The sequence below is a fragment of the Ornithodoros turicata genome, unplaced genomic scaffold (assembly GCF_037126465.1).
Source record: "Ornithodoros turicata isolate Travis unplaced genomic scaffold, ASM3712646v1 Chromosome12, whole genome shotgun sequence".
Taxonomy (NCBI): domain Eukaryota; kingdom Metazoa; phylum Arthropoda; class Arachnida; order Ixodida; family Argasidae; genus Ornithodoros; species Ornithodoros turicata.
This window is the reverse complement of record NW_026999301.1, coordinates 1,981,612-1,995,622: the sequence shown is the minus strand read 5'-3', so window position 1 is coordinate 1,995,622 and position 14,011 is coordinate 1,981,612. Positions and strand designations below refer to the sequence as shown.

Below are 14,011 nucleotides of genomic sequence, written 5' to 3'. Positions count from 1 at the left end.
CAACAGATGCCGCTCGCGTCGATCCCGTCGTATGAGTGTGCGTATGTGTGGGAAAACATGTAAGAGTGAAAGGAGGATGAGTGAGGGAGAGTGGCTGGTTAGTCCCTTCAGATGATGCGCCCTTGGAAGTCGCTGGGGAAGTGTGTTAGCTCAGCTCAATTGGTAGAGCCCTGGACCGGTAATCCAGAAGATGTGGGTTCGGGTCCCACAGCTGGCTAATCTTTTCGGTAACTTCCTTCTTTCATCAGTAATAAGTTTGCTCCACTGTGCATCCTACCCTGTCCGGCTACATACCTTCCTCTTATCGTACACTTGTGTACATGGATATCTAAATCAGTGTGCCTTAGCTAAATACATATACAATTATACCTCAAATTCGTGTAACATTACTGAAAAATCGAGAATTAGAATGAGGAAAGTTGTCCCAGAGGGCACCACTCATACACCAAGGAAAAGTCGTAAATCAATGGTTCATCAATCAGGCACCTTAACAAAACATTTTTATTGCAACTTATCCTTCAATGTTCACTTCCAGTAGTAATTCACCAATTGCCATGACTATGTACATCATTACGTATACGTAACCCATCATTGTAGATAGCATCCGTCCCATTCATGTTTCTCTTGGATGCTAAAAGTGGAGTGAAATTTGTAATTCTCGAAGGCAGATTTTGCACTATAACCTAATTTGCACTATTGTCACTTAAGTAACAGAGAAAATTCCCCAAACAACCTTGCTACAGTGCAAATTCAGGTACCAAATGGGCACTGTGCTTTGAGCAGAACAGCCTGACATCTTGTGTTCATCTGAAATATGACATTGCCGGATTTTGATCTTCCACCCAATATTACCCTATTGATCAGCTACTGAACTAAAACCAGATTTTTGCCTCCGATTTTCAAAATCTGTAATACCTAAAAATGCTTGGGTCTACGCCAGTTTAAAGCCTGAAGAATGTAGCTGAGCACAGAAATGATCACCCTAGTAAAGTATTGCTTCATGACAGTCACATGCCAACATCAAACATTGTTGCACAGTATAATCTAAAACTATCTAATTCACTATCTTTTTGATCTCGTGCAAAAAGTTATTTTCGACAGTGTTTCAATAATACTTCCTCCTCCCAATACAATTTTTTTGGAGTTCTTTCCCACCCATCATGACAGACGTGCACACTGGCACGTAATGGCCAATATTGTCAGGTGGTAGTAAACTGAGAAAAAATACAGTGAAACAAGTGAAATGAGCATTCCATTCCTGGAAAACTCATTCCTGTGGTTCAGCATGTCATTTAATGTGTGCAATTTTCATACACACATTCATTTACTAGGATATCCTACAACTGCATGCAAATTTTACAACTGGCCTTTGAACACTCCAAAATAAGCACAAGCATTTTAATGAAGTGGGCACATGTGCCCCTTGCAAACACAAGACTCAATATAGATGTCAGAATATTCGTATTTGTCAATATCTAACACGCACCGTCAACACGAGCTTGTCAGAACTGTACACACTGTGTACCCAGCACGCAGTGTCAAAATATATTCGCAGGGGAACTGCAAAAATCTAGCTTTCATAACTGTTGACAAAACAAAGTGTAGCAAAGTGTTCTCCCATATATTCTACAGCTCAGTGAGCTTGGCAGCTTCATGTCCAGCCTCCGTGAGGCATCCACGAAAAGCTGAGCATAGTGCTCGAGGCATTAATTGGTAAGAATGCTGGGTGCAGTTGTCGCTATAAGTGCTCATTATAAACAGTTTCTTTCACTGATTCTTTCGAAGTGGTACACTACTGCCAGAGAGGACTTAACTATAATTCTGATCACCACCTATCCTACACTGTACTCATGTTCAAAATGCCTACACAAAATATTTATGCAAATCTACAAATATCACAAACACTGTGAAAAAAAAAAGAAAAGAAAAGAGTGAACAATCCAGAATAAATCAATAGTTATCGTAGCTCATGAACAGAAACCATTTGCATTTCTTACCCTTTGTTTATACTCATATTCACTGAGCAACAGAAACACAAGAGACGTGCTACATTTAGTTAGCTTTTGTAGATAGCATTAGCAGCAATATGTGAAAATATTGATGAAAGACATCTAGATCACTATTTGCTAATGCATGTTAACAGTAGAGCAATGCCTACTTGGTTGTTTCACCAGCTCGTTCAGTGTAAACAGGCTAATGTTGTGAAATACTTGAAATGAAATATGTTGTGTGATACATCTATGTTCTGAACCCTTAACACTTTCAAAATTAAATTGTCGCTTATCTCACAAAATCAACAGGAATGTTAATGTGAAGGCTGCCCACTGCATTTTCAGGTCAATCATGGTGATACACCCCAGCGGTCAGCATTCAAAAGGGGGTGATTGTCAAATTTAAAAATAAACGATTTTCTTTCAGATGAAAGGCATCCCATGATAATACAAGCATCATGCACACCTCACATTATCAGGATGTCAAAACTTCCACGGTGTTTCAAAAATATGACAGCATTGTATTGAAACTGTTTATGACAATATGACTAGCGATAAAAAGGTGTGTTTGTACAACTTGATTCCCCTAGGAGCCACAGACTCTGGCATAAAACTACAGTCCTTAACTTTGGCTGTACTATGTAGTCCTTACCATGTCAACAACATACTCATTTATTTTTGTGGCGCTCTAAGTACATTAACGAGCAATTGAGAAACCTTAGCCGCTCTTGCTTCTACAGCAGCCTCTGGTTCATCACCTGAGTCTTCATCTGTGTCATTTGTTGTAATCCAACCATCGTCAACAGAGGAACACACTGTCTCACTGGCACCTGATTGCTGGATAGTTCTATCTTTACCAGGGCTTCGCTGCGAGGATGATTGCCTAGCTTCATTGCAAGTGGTGCTCATAGGACTAGACATAGAAGTTTCCTCAGCTGCCTTCTGACAACTTTGGAGCTGTTCTACCGCATAACTGTACGCTTTCCGTGCCTCTTCCACAAGCTCTATAAGGTGTCTGAAATCAGCCTGTAAAAAGATTAAAAAGGAGTGAGTATGAGAAACTCTGCTGAGCACTGATGCCTTGTCAGTACTGAAGTTCTCGCAACTGATAAGGCCAGCCCAATGGATCCTCGAATCTGAGTTGCCGTGCTGTGATGCACTTCACTCCACAATGGCATACACAGGCAAGTGTATGTGAAAACGTAGGAGAGCAAGGCAGTAGAGTTATTCAGACATGCTCTTTTGGAACAAACAACCTAAGCTGGATTCAGTTTTCAAGCATTATAAAGAAAAGTCAGTCAATATTATCGTCCTAATCTCAGCATCCAGCACAAATGAAATCATGGCACAATCTAAGCATGGGCAAATACAGCTCCAGCCAGTGTAGTCTGAAGACATTGTAGCTTGAGTGTAGTGCAAGACAGCCAGTTGCCTGCCCAGCGATTTGTTTACAGTGTGCCTTCCTTCCTGCGAACAGCTGGTTCATTCTACCACTTATGGTCTAACGGTTGTTTAGGATAAACATCCTTAGTAAGCCTACCTTGCCTCGTCAATACCAGCAACTGTTTAATTTTCAACTCGACAAGAGGATACATAGTGAGTGCATGGGAAAAGGAGAAGGGAAAGGTGGGAAGGCTTAAATAGAGAAAACAGAAGTAAGACTGCAAGAAACAAGATCAGAGCAAATAGAGCAGCTGAGAGCGTACTTGAGAGCGTTCTAATGAGACCGTTCTACGTGCACGAGGAGAGCTGGGAAAGGCTGACCTACTTTCATAGTGTTTGGCCCGACTTGCTATAGAGCATGCAACAGCACATTAGCATTCCATATCAAATGGTAGCAGTGACTACCAAACAGGAAGACAGTCGTTAGCTGCTTTGAATGTGTCATAACAAGCTCTATGAAAAACAGCAGCGAGGAGACGATTAATTGGATGAAGAAAAGGCAACACTACGTTGAAGTTGGTTAACCAACCAGTGCAAATATGGTATAGCTATAAACAGTTCTACTCCACTATTTCTCTTGCACATTTTGGCTTCATTAGCATTCATAGATTTAGATATATAAGTGTGACTCCAATTATTTATTTATTTATCGATACTGCGGCCAGTCTTGGTTCAAGCAGGTGTGGCCTATGTACAGAGTCATAATACAGAGACAACAGGAGCATTATACAGCAATAGCAATATATAATATCTCTGAATAACATTCAACATTCCAAACATCCTACATTTAAGTAAGCACAGCTACAAAGCTTCCAGTTGTTTGTCAAAGCTTTTAGACCGAAAGATGCTTTTGGGCAGTGAATTCCATTCAGATACTGTTCGTGAAAAAAAAAACTGAAAAAAAAAAACTATGCATGTAACAATTTATCTTTGCAGGGATCATTTGCAACTTCCATGCAGACTGACTGCACCTCGTTTGTCTTGCTGATGAACATTTTAAGCAGTCTGGACTGGAACATTTACTTTAACTATACCTCTAATGACTCTCTTCGGAAATGAGAGTCTTCCCAAAATGCGTTTTGCCTGGCTGCTGTGTATTGTGCTGTTGCATTAACTTGGACAAGGAATTATACCTACTATACTTTCCATGTACAAATCTATCGTATTTTCTTGAATGTAAGGACCCTCCCTCACTTTGGAAAGCCCATGTTAGGAAAAAAGAAAAGATAAGGTTTGCATGCGTATCTAAAGGCCCTCTCCCACTTCGCTCACATGATCGCGTCAGAGGGATGAGAGCCTCCTCATTTTCTGTCAGATCAAAAAAGACGTTGCTACGATAAACTCGAAGATGGCATCATACTTCATGCAATTCAAACGAAAGGTGATGCTCTATCTCAACTGGTGATAGGTTGGTTAAAAACCATGCGGTTGCGGCGGCCTGATGCGCTTTTGCATAGACCATTGGTGTTAGTGCAGTGTTGGCACTTCACCAACGAAGTGAAAGAGCTGTGCAAGAAATACAACACTGACTTGGTGGTTATCCTTGGAGGGCTGATAGTGGTGTTGCAGACAATTGACACTTTCATTAACAACCCTCTCGAGACAAAACATATGCACGGTACATGAACAATTGCCACCAGTTGAGTGTGGATACCGGCCAGAAAGGTATGAAATGTGTTGCCAGGGGTATCTGGGGAAGTAATCAGGTTTAATAAATAATTTGTTCTGTTTAGTGCATCCAACACCATTTATAGTGTTTCGCTAGAGTTTCTAAATTCCCTGCACTCGAATGTAAGGACCGTTCCCACTTTGGACAGCCTCATTTTGAAAAAGGGGGCTCCTCAGATTCGAGAAAATATGGTAATAGCGTTCCTCTGTACTTTTTCCAACTGATCAACGCTCCTTTTGGTACGCAGGTCCCACACAATGGCTGTGTACACTAACTTGGATCTGGCATAAGCACTATAGGCTGCGATTTTTGTTTCAATAGGTGGATTATTTAACTTTCTTTTAATGAACTATAATTACCTTACTGTCACAGTACAGACTTTGTAAATATGCGACGGCCACGTTAGGTTGGTAGTGAGTGTCCCACCTACATAAACTACTATACTACTATATATAAGCACTAGTGAAATGTTACATTTGCCAAGAGGATAATAATTATTTCCTGTAATGCACGTGAGTACTATTTTCTTTGGGTTACATTCCATTCTCCATATGTTACACCATCCTGCAATAAGCATGACCGTTTCTCTGCTCCAGTAAAGCCTAGAATGTGAAATGTAACTCAATGAAACTAAAAATTCAACGCAGATTGAGACCAAAGGTGGTCCATGACACGCATACCAGTCACCACTGGTTCCTCAAGTCAACAAAATTGGAACAATATTAAATGAGGAACTAAGGGATTCCCCACCTCTCGTCCACCATGGTCAAAGATGCCGATGCAGCTCACAGGGACACTCTTCTTGGAATAGTACCCCAAAGCTCTCCTTTTCAACGCAAAGACAACTGGAACAGAATGCCTCCTAGCGGAATCGATCAGGTCTTGCAAAGAATCATTGAGACCACCTGGAACAGACATGGAGATGAACTGGTCAACCAACATGTACATAATGAAGGGTTGTGTGAGCAGCTTGAAAAAAAGAATAAAAAAAACAATTAGCAATACACAGTAAACCAGTCAGCATGAGCAGCTACTGACAAGTGAACATACTCGTATATTAAGGAAAACCCCCACAAAGGGTTTGGTTGCTTCTGTGCTATCCTGACACACGTAGTTGAGAGTGTGTTTTGGAGGCAGTCTGTGGATTTTATGGCACAAATCACATTTAAATCAAATCCTCGTTTTACCAATGACAATAAGTGCAATCAAAATCAAGCCTAGATTTTGTGTTAGCAGAGCGAAGCAATTGACTATGAGTGGTGTACAGATGTGGACAAATGGAGAGAGGACAGCAGGGAAGGAATGAGGGACAGGCGGGGGGGGGGGGGGGGGGGTAGTATGCATCTTGTTCCAAAACCTCGGACAGCATAGCCAGTGGATTTCAATGTGTCTTGGATCTGTAATCAAGATTTATGCTTTCAGTCAGCTTTCTGAAACATGTCAACTTAGAAGTATTCGAATGGCTTTTAGGTAATTTTGAATCTGCAACTACTACAAATACCTCGTGTAACAGCGGCGGTATAACAGGCATCACACACTCAGAGTAACAAATGATCCACAATGATGTAATTTACCAACACAGAGAGAAGGGGAACATAACTCAAATTTTATTAACAAATTAAGGGAATAGGGAATAATTTCTATCTAGAAAAAGGATTAAATCCAAATCCGAGAAAAAGGGAGGAAAAAGAAAATATATTCGTATTCTTGCGTATTATAAATCAACCTCACTCAAATATTCAGTACGCAAATTCTGAATGCTGTCAATGAAGGTTGCATATTTTGAAAGAACCCATACAACCATCATGGGTTTGGATTCTCTAAAAGTAGGTGACATCACTGGGAGCTCAGTCTCCTAGAGACAGCCTAGACTGCCTGCCTTGCCAGCAGCTGTGGTGAGGCGACAGAAAGCCACCTTCGAGGAGCAACATTGCCAGATGCCTGGGTAGATCAAGGCACCTTGTGACATCATACTTTTCAAAACTACAAATTAATGTTACGATACTTCCGTGTAGTTTGGGAGAACAAAGTGCAAGACATGCAGAATGCAATGACATAATTTTGGTAGTACTCTGAAGACATGAGAATTAATTTTTAGTGACATCAAGAACACACTGAGCTTAAGTCCTACATATTATCCCGGATGTTTCCTACACACTGCGTATGTATTGAAACTAACAGGAAAAAGAGAACTTGTTTTAACTAACCAGAGTAGTACACTGAGCAGTGTTAGCCTGACAAGTTTTGTGTGTGTGACCACAAGTGACACCACAAAATACATTAACTATCGTGTTCATGAGGATAAGGAAAAGGTCCGGAGCAACCGAAGGTCACAGCAACCAACCAATAGCCTTTAATCTGAGAGAATGCATCAACCTGAGCACATGTTACACGCGCTAACGTCTGAAACCTGCCCCGTCATCGTTATCTCCATATACAACACCCAAGTATGATTCTGTTTTGGCCCTGTTGTTAGAGTAAAGGGTTTGGGCATTGGGTCATGGGTTTGTGTTCTCCCTTTCTGCAACAGATGTTTGATACACTTCCAAATTTTCAGTCCCACTCACCGAGATTCAGAAAGGTTCTCAGATGACCCTTCTTTTGAAAGGCAAGATATGCCGTTAGTTTTGTAGCCTCTAAGTTTAAAATATCAGAGTGGCAAAGCATGTCAAAACATGCTAGTTGGTACAAGTTCATGCACAACCACCAAGCGTGTATTCATTGGTGGTTAATGAGGTCATTCAAAACAATCTTATTGCAGCTGAGAGAGACTGATAAGGGTTAGGAATAAATGAAATCAGGTCGTGCAAGGGTCATTGGGCCTGCGAGGTCGTGCTGAAGAATGAGAGGTGGTGGCTTTGAATCCTACCACCAACTGCGCATAGGAGGTTTTCCAGAACTTTCCAGGCTAATGTCAGCCCAGTTCCCAGGCTAATGTCAGCCCAGTTATAGTATAGGCTGGATCTGGTGCTCCACAGCGTGGTCACCGGCCGCCATATTGGTGGGCCCAACGCATTCTGTCATCTGCATTTAGTTCAAGCGGGGCTGCCCGCATTTTTTAAAGATTTCCTTTAAATTAAAGGGCATGTCATGCCAGTTTGTTGCAGCTTTGAGTACACTTCACACGGACAAAGAAACAAGGATAATTTTTCCCAGGTAAGCTCTTTATTTTGAAGAAAAATCGACTCTGACTTATTTGCATTGCTACTTCGCTGGTGCCACTGCGTACTAAGAAAGTATGTGTGGCTGCTCCTACAAATCTCAAGACCATGTATTTTCTATAAACAATGCGCTTGTGCTTGCAGGTTCCCCTCACAGTCGCTCAGCTGTGCCGAAGAAACGGATGCAGAACCTACGCCAATATGCCAATTTGTTCCACTGTTCTTTTAATCTGTGAGGTACGGTGGAAGTAAATAAACTGCTGTGTTAACCTCATATGTGCAGTCACTCTTACAGCGTTCGTGAAAAGTCATGCGCGTGCATGCTCTTCGTGCACAGCGCTTCAAATTTCTGTAATGAAATACGCTGACAGCTGAACAACTGCAAAGCACTCGTGACAATAACGTTATTTTAAGATGAGGAATGGGGAGTTTTATCACCAGGGTCCATACTCCACCCCATTGCTGGTGGGGATGTGGTGAATAAAATAATGAGCCCCTTCAGAATAGGGATCGAGGTCTTATTGCAGAACACACACAGAGACACTCGTAGAACATAATATGATAATGGAAAAAGTCAAACGAGAACCATACAACACCAAACCACACAATAACGAACAAGAACTGCGGAACACCACACAAAAACCGAACAGAAATGAAAACAAACGAAAAATATAAAAACGGAAGTACCTCACAATAACAAACAGTGCGAAACCTTTCTGAGTAAAAATAATTAATTTCATAGGTTAACATTCACCAAATTCACCTTCGTGCGTATGCGCCCTGTGCACGACAGTTACTACCCTCTATTCGGAATATAGACAGCGGAGAAGAACAAGAAGGCAATTATCATTAAAAACTACAGGAACACGGCTGAAGCACGTTCGGAATACATCAGCACACTGATTCCTTAAAAGATGCATGCTAATCGGCAATGAGGAGCATTTAAAGCGCAATAAATACTCCAAATAAAATTGCTTCCCATTGTTTCCTATGGGAGCAGCTGGCGCCAGTGGGCCCTCCAACATGGCGGCCGGTTGCCACACCTCTCTCCCACGAGCCCCTCTCCTATGCACGATCCAGTCTTTATACATAGAGATCAGTGGTTCCTTCTACTTCGATCCCCCTTCCTGCTGCCCTTCCTTCGTCTGTCCACATCTGTATGCCACTCGTAGCCACAGTTGCTTCACGGTGCTAACACCGAATAAAGGAGAAATAAAAAAGTAAAGAAAAGGAAATGAGATGCAAAAAGCGCATAAGGCGTAGCGTAGCTTGATGGGCTTGTTGGTACATGACTCGGAGAACAAGGAGCAGTCTAAACAAGGACAACGACACAAGAAGACACACAAACAGAGGCTCCACTATCAACAAGTTTTTACTGAACAACACAAGCACACTTTTATAACCAATGGTAAGGACGGGAAAAGGGGGCAAAACGGAAGACACGTGGGGCCATATAAACACGAGGAACAATCAGATCTAACTACTCACTTCCAGCCTTCAGTCTGCATTCCAAGAACCCAAACTCTTCCCTAGTTAGCGATATTGACGGCTCACTGACACATTTATCAGACCCATACTTCATTATCAAAAAGGCCTCGAAAATTTCTCTTTCATTCTTGGAGTTAAATCGTCCTCTAATCTTTGTTCTCGGAAACTCCGGAACGCAACCGCAGACCCTGACGTGTTCATGCAAGGTACCCCCACCCGTCTTATTTACACAATTCTTATGCTCCATTAAGCGTTCATTTAGGCACCGGCCAGATTGGCCCACATAAACCTTATCACACGAAAGTGGGATTTCATAAAGTGGGATTTCAAGAATTGTGTAAATAAGACGGGTGGGGGTACCTTGCATGAACACGTCAGGGTCTGCGGTTGCGTTCCGGAGTTTCCGAGAACAAAGATTAGAGGACGATTTAACTCCAAGAATGAAAGAGAAATTTTCGAGGCCTTTTTGATAATGAAGTATGGGTCTGATAAATGTGTCAGTGAGCCGTCAATATCGCTAACTAGGGAAGAGTTTGGGTTCTTGGAATGCAGACTGAAGGCTGGAAGTGAGTAGTTAGATCTGATTGTTCCTCGTGTTTATATGGCCCCACGTGTCTTCCGTTTTGCCCCCTTTTCCCGTCCTTACCATTGGTTATAAAAGTGTGCTTGTGTTGTTCAGTAAAAACTTGTTGATAGTGGAGCCTCTGTTTGTGTGTCTTCTTGTGTCGTTGTCCTTGTTTAGACTGCTCCTTGTTCTCCGACGCATAAGGCGTTTTGACCCATGGGGTTTTTCTGCTCTTATATTGTTATTCCTTAGAGGGCACTAAAATGCAAAAGCAACTTGTTCTTACATGAAAGTCTACACAAGCAATATTTGTTAACAGAGTGCTATCGTTTAGAAGAAAAATGCAATGAAAACGGAGCCGTCATTGACGGCAACGAATGGGATCTTCAGGAAGCCAAGATTGGTGGCATCCAATCAGATAACAGGAGAAGCGCATGCATGCTTATCGTGTGTTTGTGGATCAGAACGGGTCCTATCATAGCCTCGTCGACATGTGAGGCATGATGCGCGTTGCCGCAGCTTTCAATATCTATTGACCGTGAGAACACGAGAGGACTGATGTTCTTGTAAGTCGCTGGGGAGGTGTGTCAGCTTAGCTCAATTGGTAGAGCCCTGGACCGGTAATCCACAAGATGTGGGTTAGTGTCCTACAGCTGGCTAACCTTTTCAGTGACTTCCATCTTTCATAATTTCTTTCATCATCTATTGACTGAATTGTAGCCCACAGCAGTAATTGCAAATGCTCTTCAATCATCTTCACGCCCTTCGGACGGCGACAGCCGGTGCACTTCACATGTCGCACTACATTTTTTGCCGGAACTGCTCCATGGCAAGGCACGCACGTTCACACACAGCATGAACTAAAAGAACCCGATGTGTACCCGATGCATGAGCTAACACGACGTTCACTACATAGTGCTGAGGCACGCAGGAGTCTGATAATCCTGACTGCAGCTTTGCAACAGAATCCAAGTTTTGAATTGTGACAACAAGTGCAAAATTAACGCAGCAGGTAACATAATTTGAAGTGAACTTGTGGTGGCATTTTAGTGCCCCTTTAAGTGGCTTTTGACTGTCTTTGAAGAAGCATCTCTCTTTGAACCAATATTCCCCCGTTTCATTACCTTCATTAGCATAGAGGATGCAGCAATAAGTGCAATACAGTAGCCGATATCCATGGTGATACAGCCAACATTTCCAAATTTTTCTTCTTTCAATTTATTCAAGAATGAGACCACACAAGCACACTCTAGCAACTACAGCAGTTCTTATAATCCTGAATGCAAGAAGTGCAATCCAGACAGAAATGATGCATCCATATCTATGACACCTTTCCCCTCATGTTCCCAGCTGTTCCAGAAGAGTTTGAAATGTAATCTTATTAATATGCACCACATATGGGAAAACAAACACTGTTGTGCATCCTCATCTTTCTACTGCCCTAGGAGAACTTGCCAGGTAGCACATAATAAATTTCGTTTTTGTTCAGAAATTCCATGTCTACCTTGCCAGCACAATAAACACACTGTACATTAAGTTGTACACAACGTACAGAAAGATATGGTACCATAATCAAACACAGTAGAGTGGAGCCTTAAAGAAGTACAGAGGACCATCAAAAATATTTTCAGTTTAAAACATCTGAAGAAAGTATATGTGTCAATTTGCCGAACTGCACAAAAGGTTTTGATGCGTGCGTCAGCTCACCCATTGAAGTACATGAAAACAAGACATCAATATAAGACATCAATCCGTGAAAGCATCAGCTCGCCTATAGCGATCAAAATTCTCCAGGTAGCCAGTACAACTTGTGACGCTTTCTCGCGAGCCTTATCCCCAATTAGCATTAAAGTGAGAATGTGGTGCGTTTATCAGCGCATTACTGAAGGGGATTAGATGAGCGCGTTGGAAGGCACGCAACTTCAAAGGGACATGTGAGAAATAGAGGAGGTTGCTCCCTCTCCACATACTTGTCTTGCCCTTAAAGTTTTCTTCTGGTTTGCTGCGTGCTACGATGCACGAAACCTCGTTGCGAAGTACTCTGATTTCCAATATGTGAGTTGGCAGACAGTTGCATGACACCACCCAAACAGGTGTCGACAAATTACCCATGGATGAGGCACTTTTCAATGGACAATGTCGTTTTGATAGACTATGAGACTGAAAGATGAGCAATGGACATTGTCATCAATCTGAAAATGTTAGGAGCTGTGGTAGCATTTAACACAAAGCTGTGTCAATTTAGGGCTAGATAAAGTGCGTTTGCACTCCCACTAAATCTGCATGCTCAGTGGCGTTCTACTTCGTTGACGTGATGCCGACCGGCAACTTCATGGGAAACTCGTATATAATGATGAATCTGACATAATCGGATTCTGTCTTCCCATCAGTATCGTTATAAACAAGCTCAACTGTACTGAACGCACTCAGAAAAACTTGGTGAGCACCTAAAAACCCACAACCTGCCCAGTGAGTTCTGTTTATGTACTAGGAGGTACCAAAACTTTGATTCCAATTCACAATTTTAGGAAATCCCAGTGTTCCTTGTGTAGGTGTTGCATCCTGTGGGCTTACTGTCATGGGGGAAAGGATAACAGCCCTTCACATTTCGTTTTCATTGACCTTGACATGTCGTGGACAATAGGATGAGAGAGGAGAAATCGAAACGGTTTGGAGACCCTCTCCTACTTTTTGGTTGATAAGTTCCCATAGTTCAAAGTGGTGTTAAGCACTCTGGAATTTTCTGAAGTAGCCTATTAATGGGAACATCTTTGCGTTGCATAAATACAAAACTAAACAAGTCTGTGGCAGTTGTTTCAGTTAAGCAACAGATCCACTTAAACTACTAGCCACTATTCGAGTCAGAAAACAGATCCTTCCGCTTCGGGATAAAATGACGTGGATGCGCAAAAAACATTGAACCTTTTGCTTTTGCAAATGTGAATCTCGACAGGTTCCCGACATCACTAGCTACCACTGTGTTTCCATGTGGAGTTGAACAAACCACAACAAATTTCGTACCTTCAGCTTTGACCTCTTCGATGTCGGGGGCAAATATTATGCATTTTAGCTTGTTTAAGCTCAGATACCTCCTGACTTCCTTGAGTCCATAGACAAGGCGACGTTTGCTTCTTGCCTGAAAATAAAGCACAACCACCTTGTATAAGAGCCTTTGTTGCTAAGAAGTTCACCTGAAAACCATAGATACTCCTTCAGTACAAGATAGCGTAGCTAGAGATAGAATACACATTAAAAATGCTAATACAATTTGAAATATAAATCGCTGCACATCTAGGCACATATCACTTCAAGTGAGACAGAATAGCTAATGAAATATCATTTAAAAATCCTGCGATGCACAAGCAGTCTCCACAGCGTTCCACTGAAAATAAACACGGTCTTGTCCTCGCAATACACTTTCTGATTCTGAGGGAAGTTCTGGTGGGTTTCAGTGTAAGAAACGTCACACCAGTTTTACCTTTTCTTTTCAAATAAGCAGTCTTTTTTCAATTTTCTCGAGTGGACAGGAAAAATGTAATTTTCTGCAGAAACTATGGCACGTTTGAAAAATTTTCACAGAATAACAGCCTTGCTTAGGCAAACTATATTTAAGAGAAAACATTTCATGCCCATCCAGGTGGGACCCTCTTTGGAAAGAGTCAGCTACTTATCGTCAATTTCAGAACTGTTTCCC

At 41.9% G+C, this 14,011-nt stretch overlaps 1 protein-coding gene across 5 annotated transcripts in view; it reads right to left on the bottom strand.

The window, feature by feature from the left end:
- Window positions 1-483: 483 nt before the first annotated feature.
- Window positions 484-14,011, bottom strand: part of LOC135371623 (uncharacterized) — a 46,910-nt gene continuing 33,382 nt past the window's right edge. For all 5 annotated transcript variants that reach the window (XM_064605610.1, XM_064605612.1, XM_064605613.1 and 2 more), the window contains 3 exons: window positions 13,339-13,453; window positions 5,854-6,008; window positions 484-3,017 (listed from right to left, as the gene is read on the bottom strand). In XM_064605610.1, coding sequence (XP_064461680.1) covers window positions 2,664-3,017; window positions 5,854-6,008; window positions 13,339-13,453 — 624 coding nt within the window. In that variant the 3' untranslated portion in view covers window positions 484-2,663. The remainder of the gene's footprint in view (window positions 3,018-5,853; window positions 6,009-13,338; window positions 13,454-14,011) is intronic.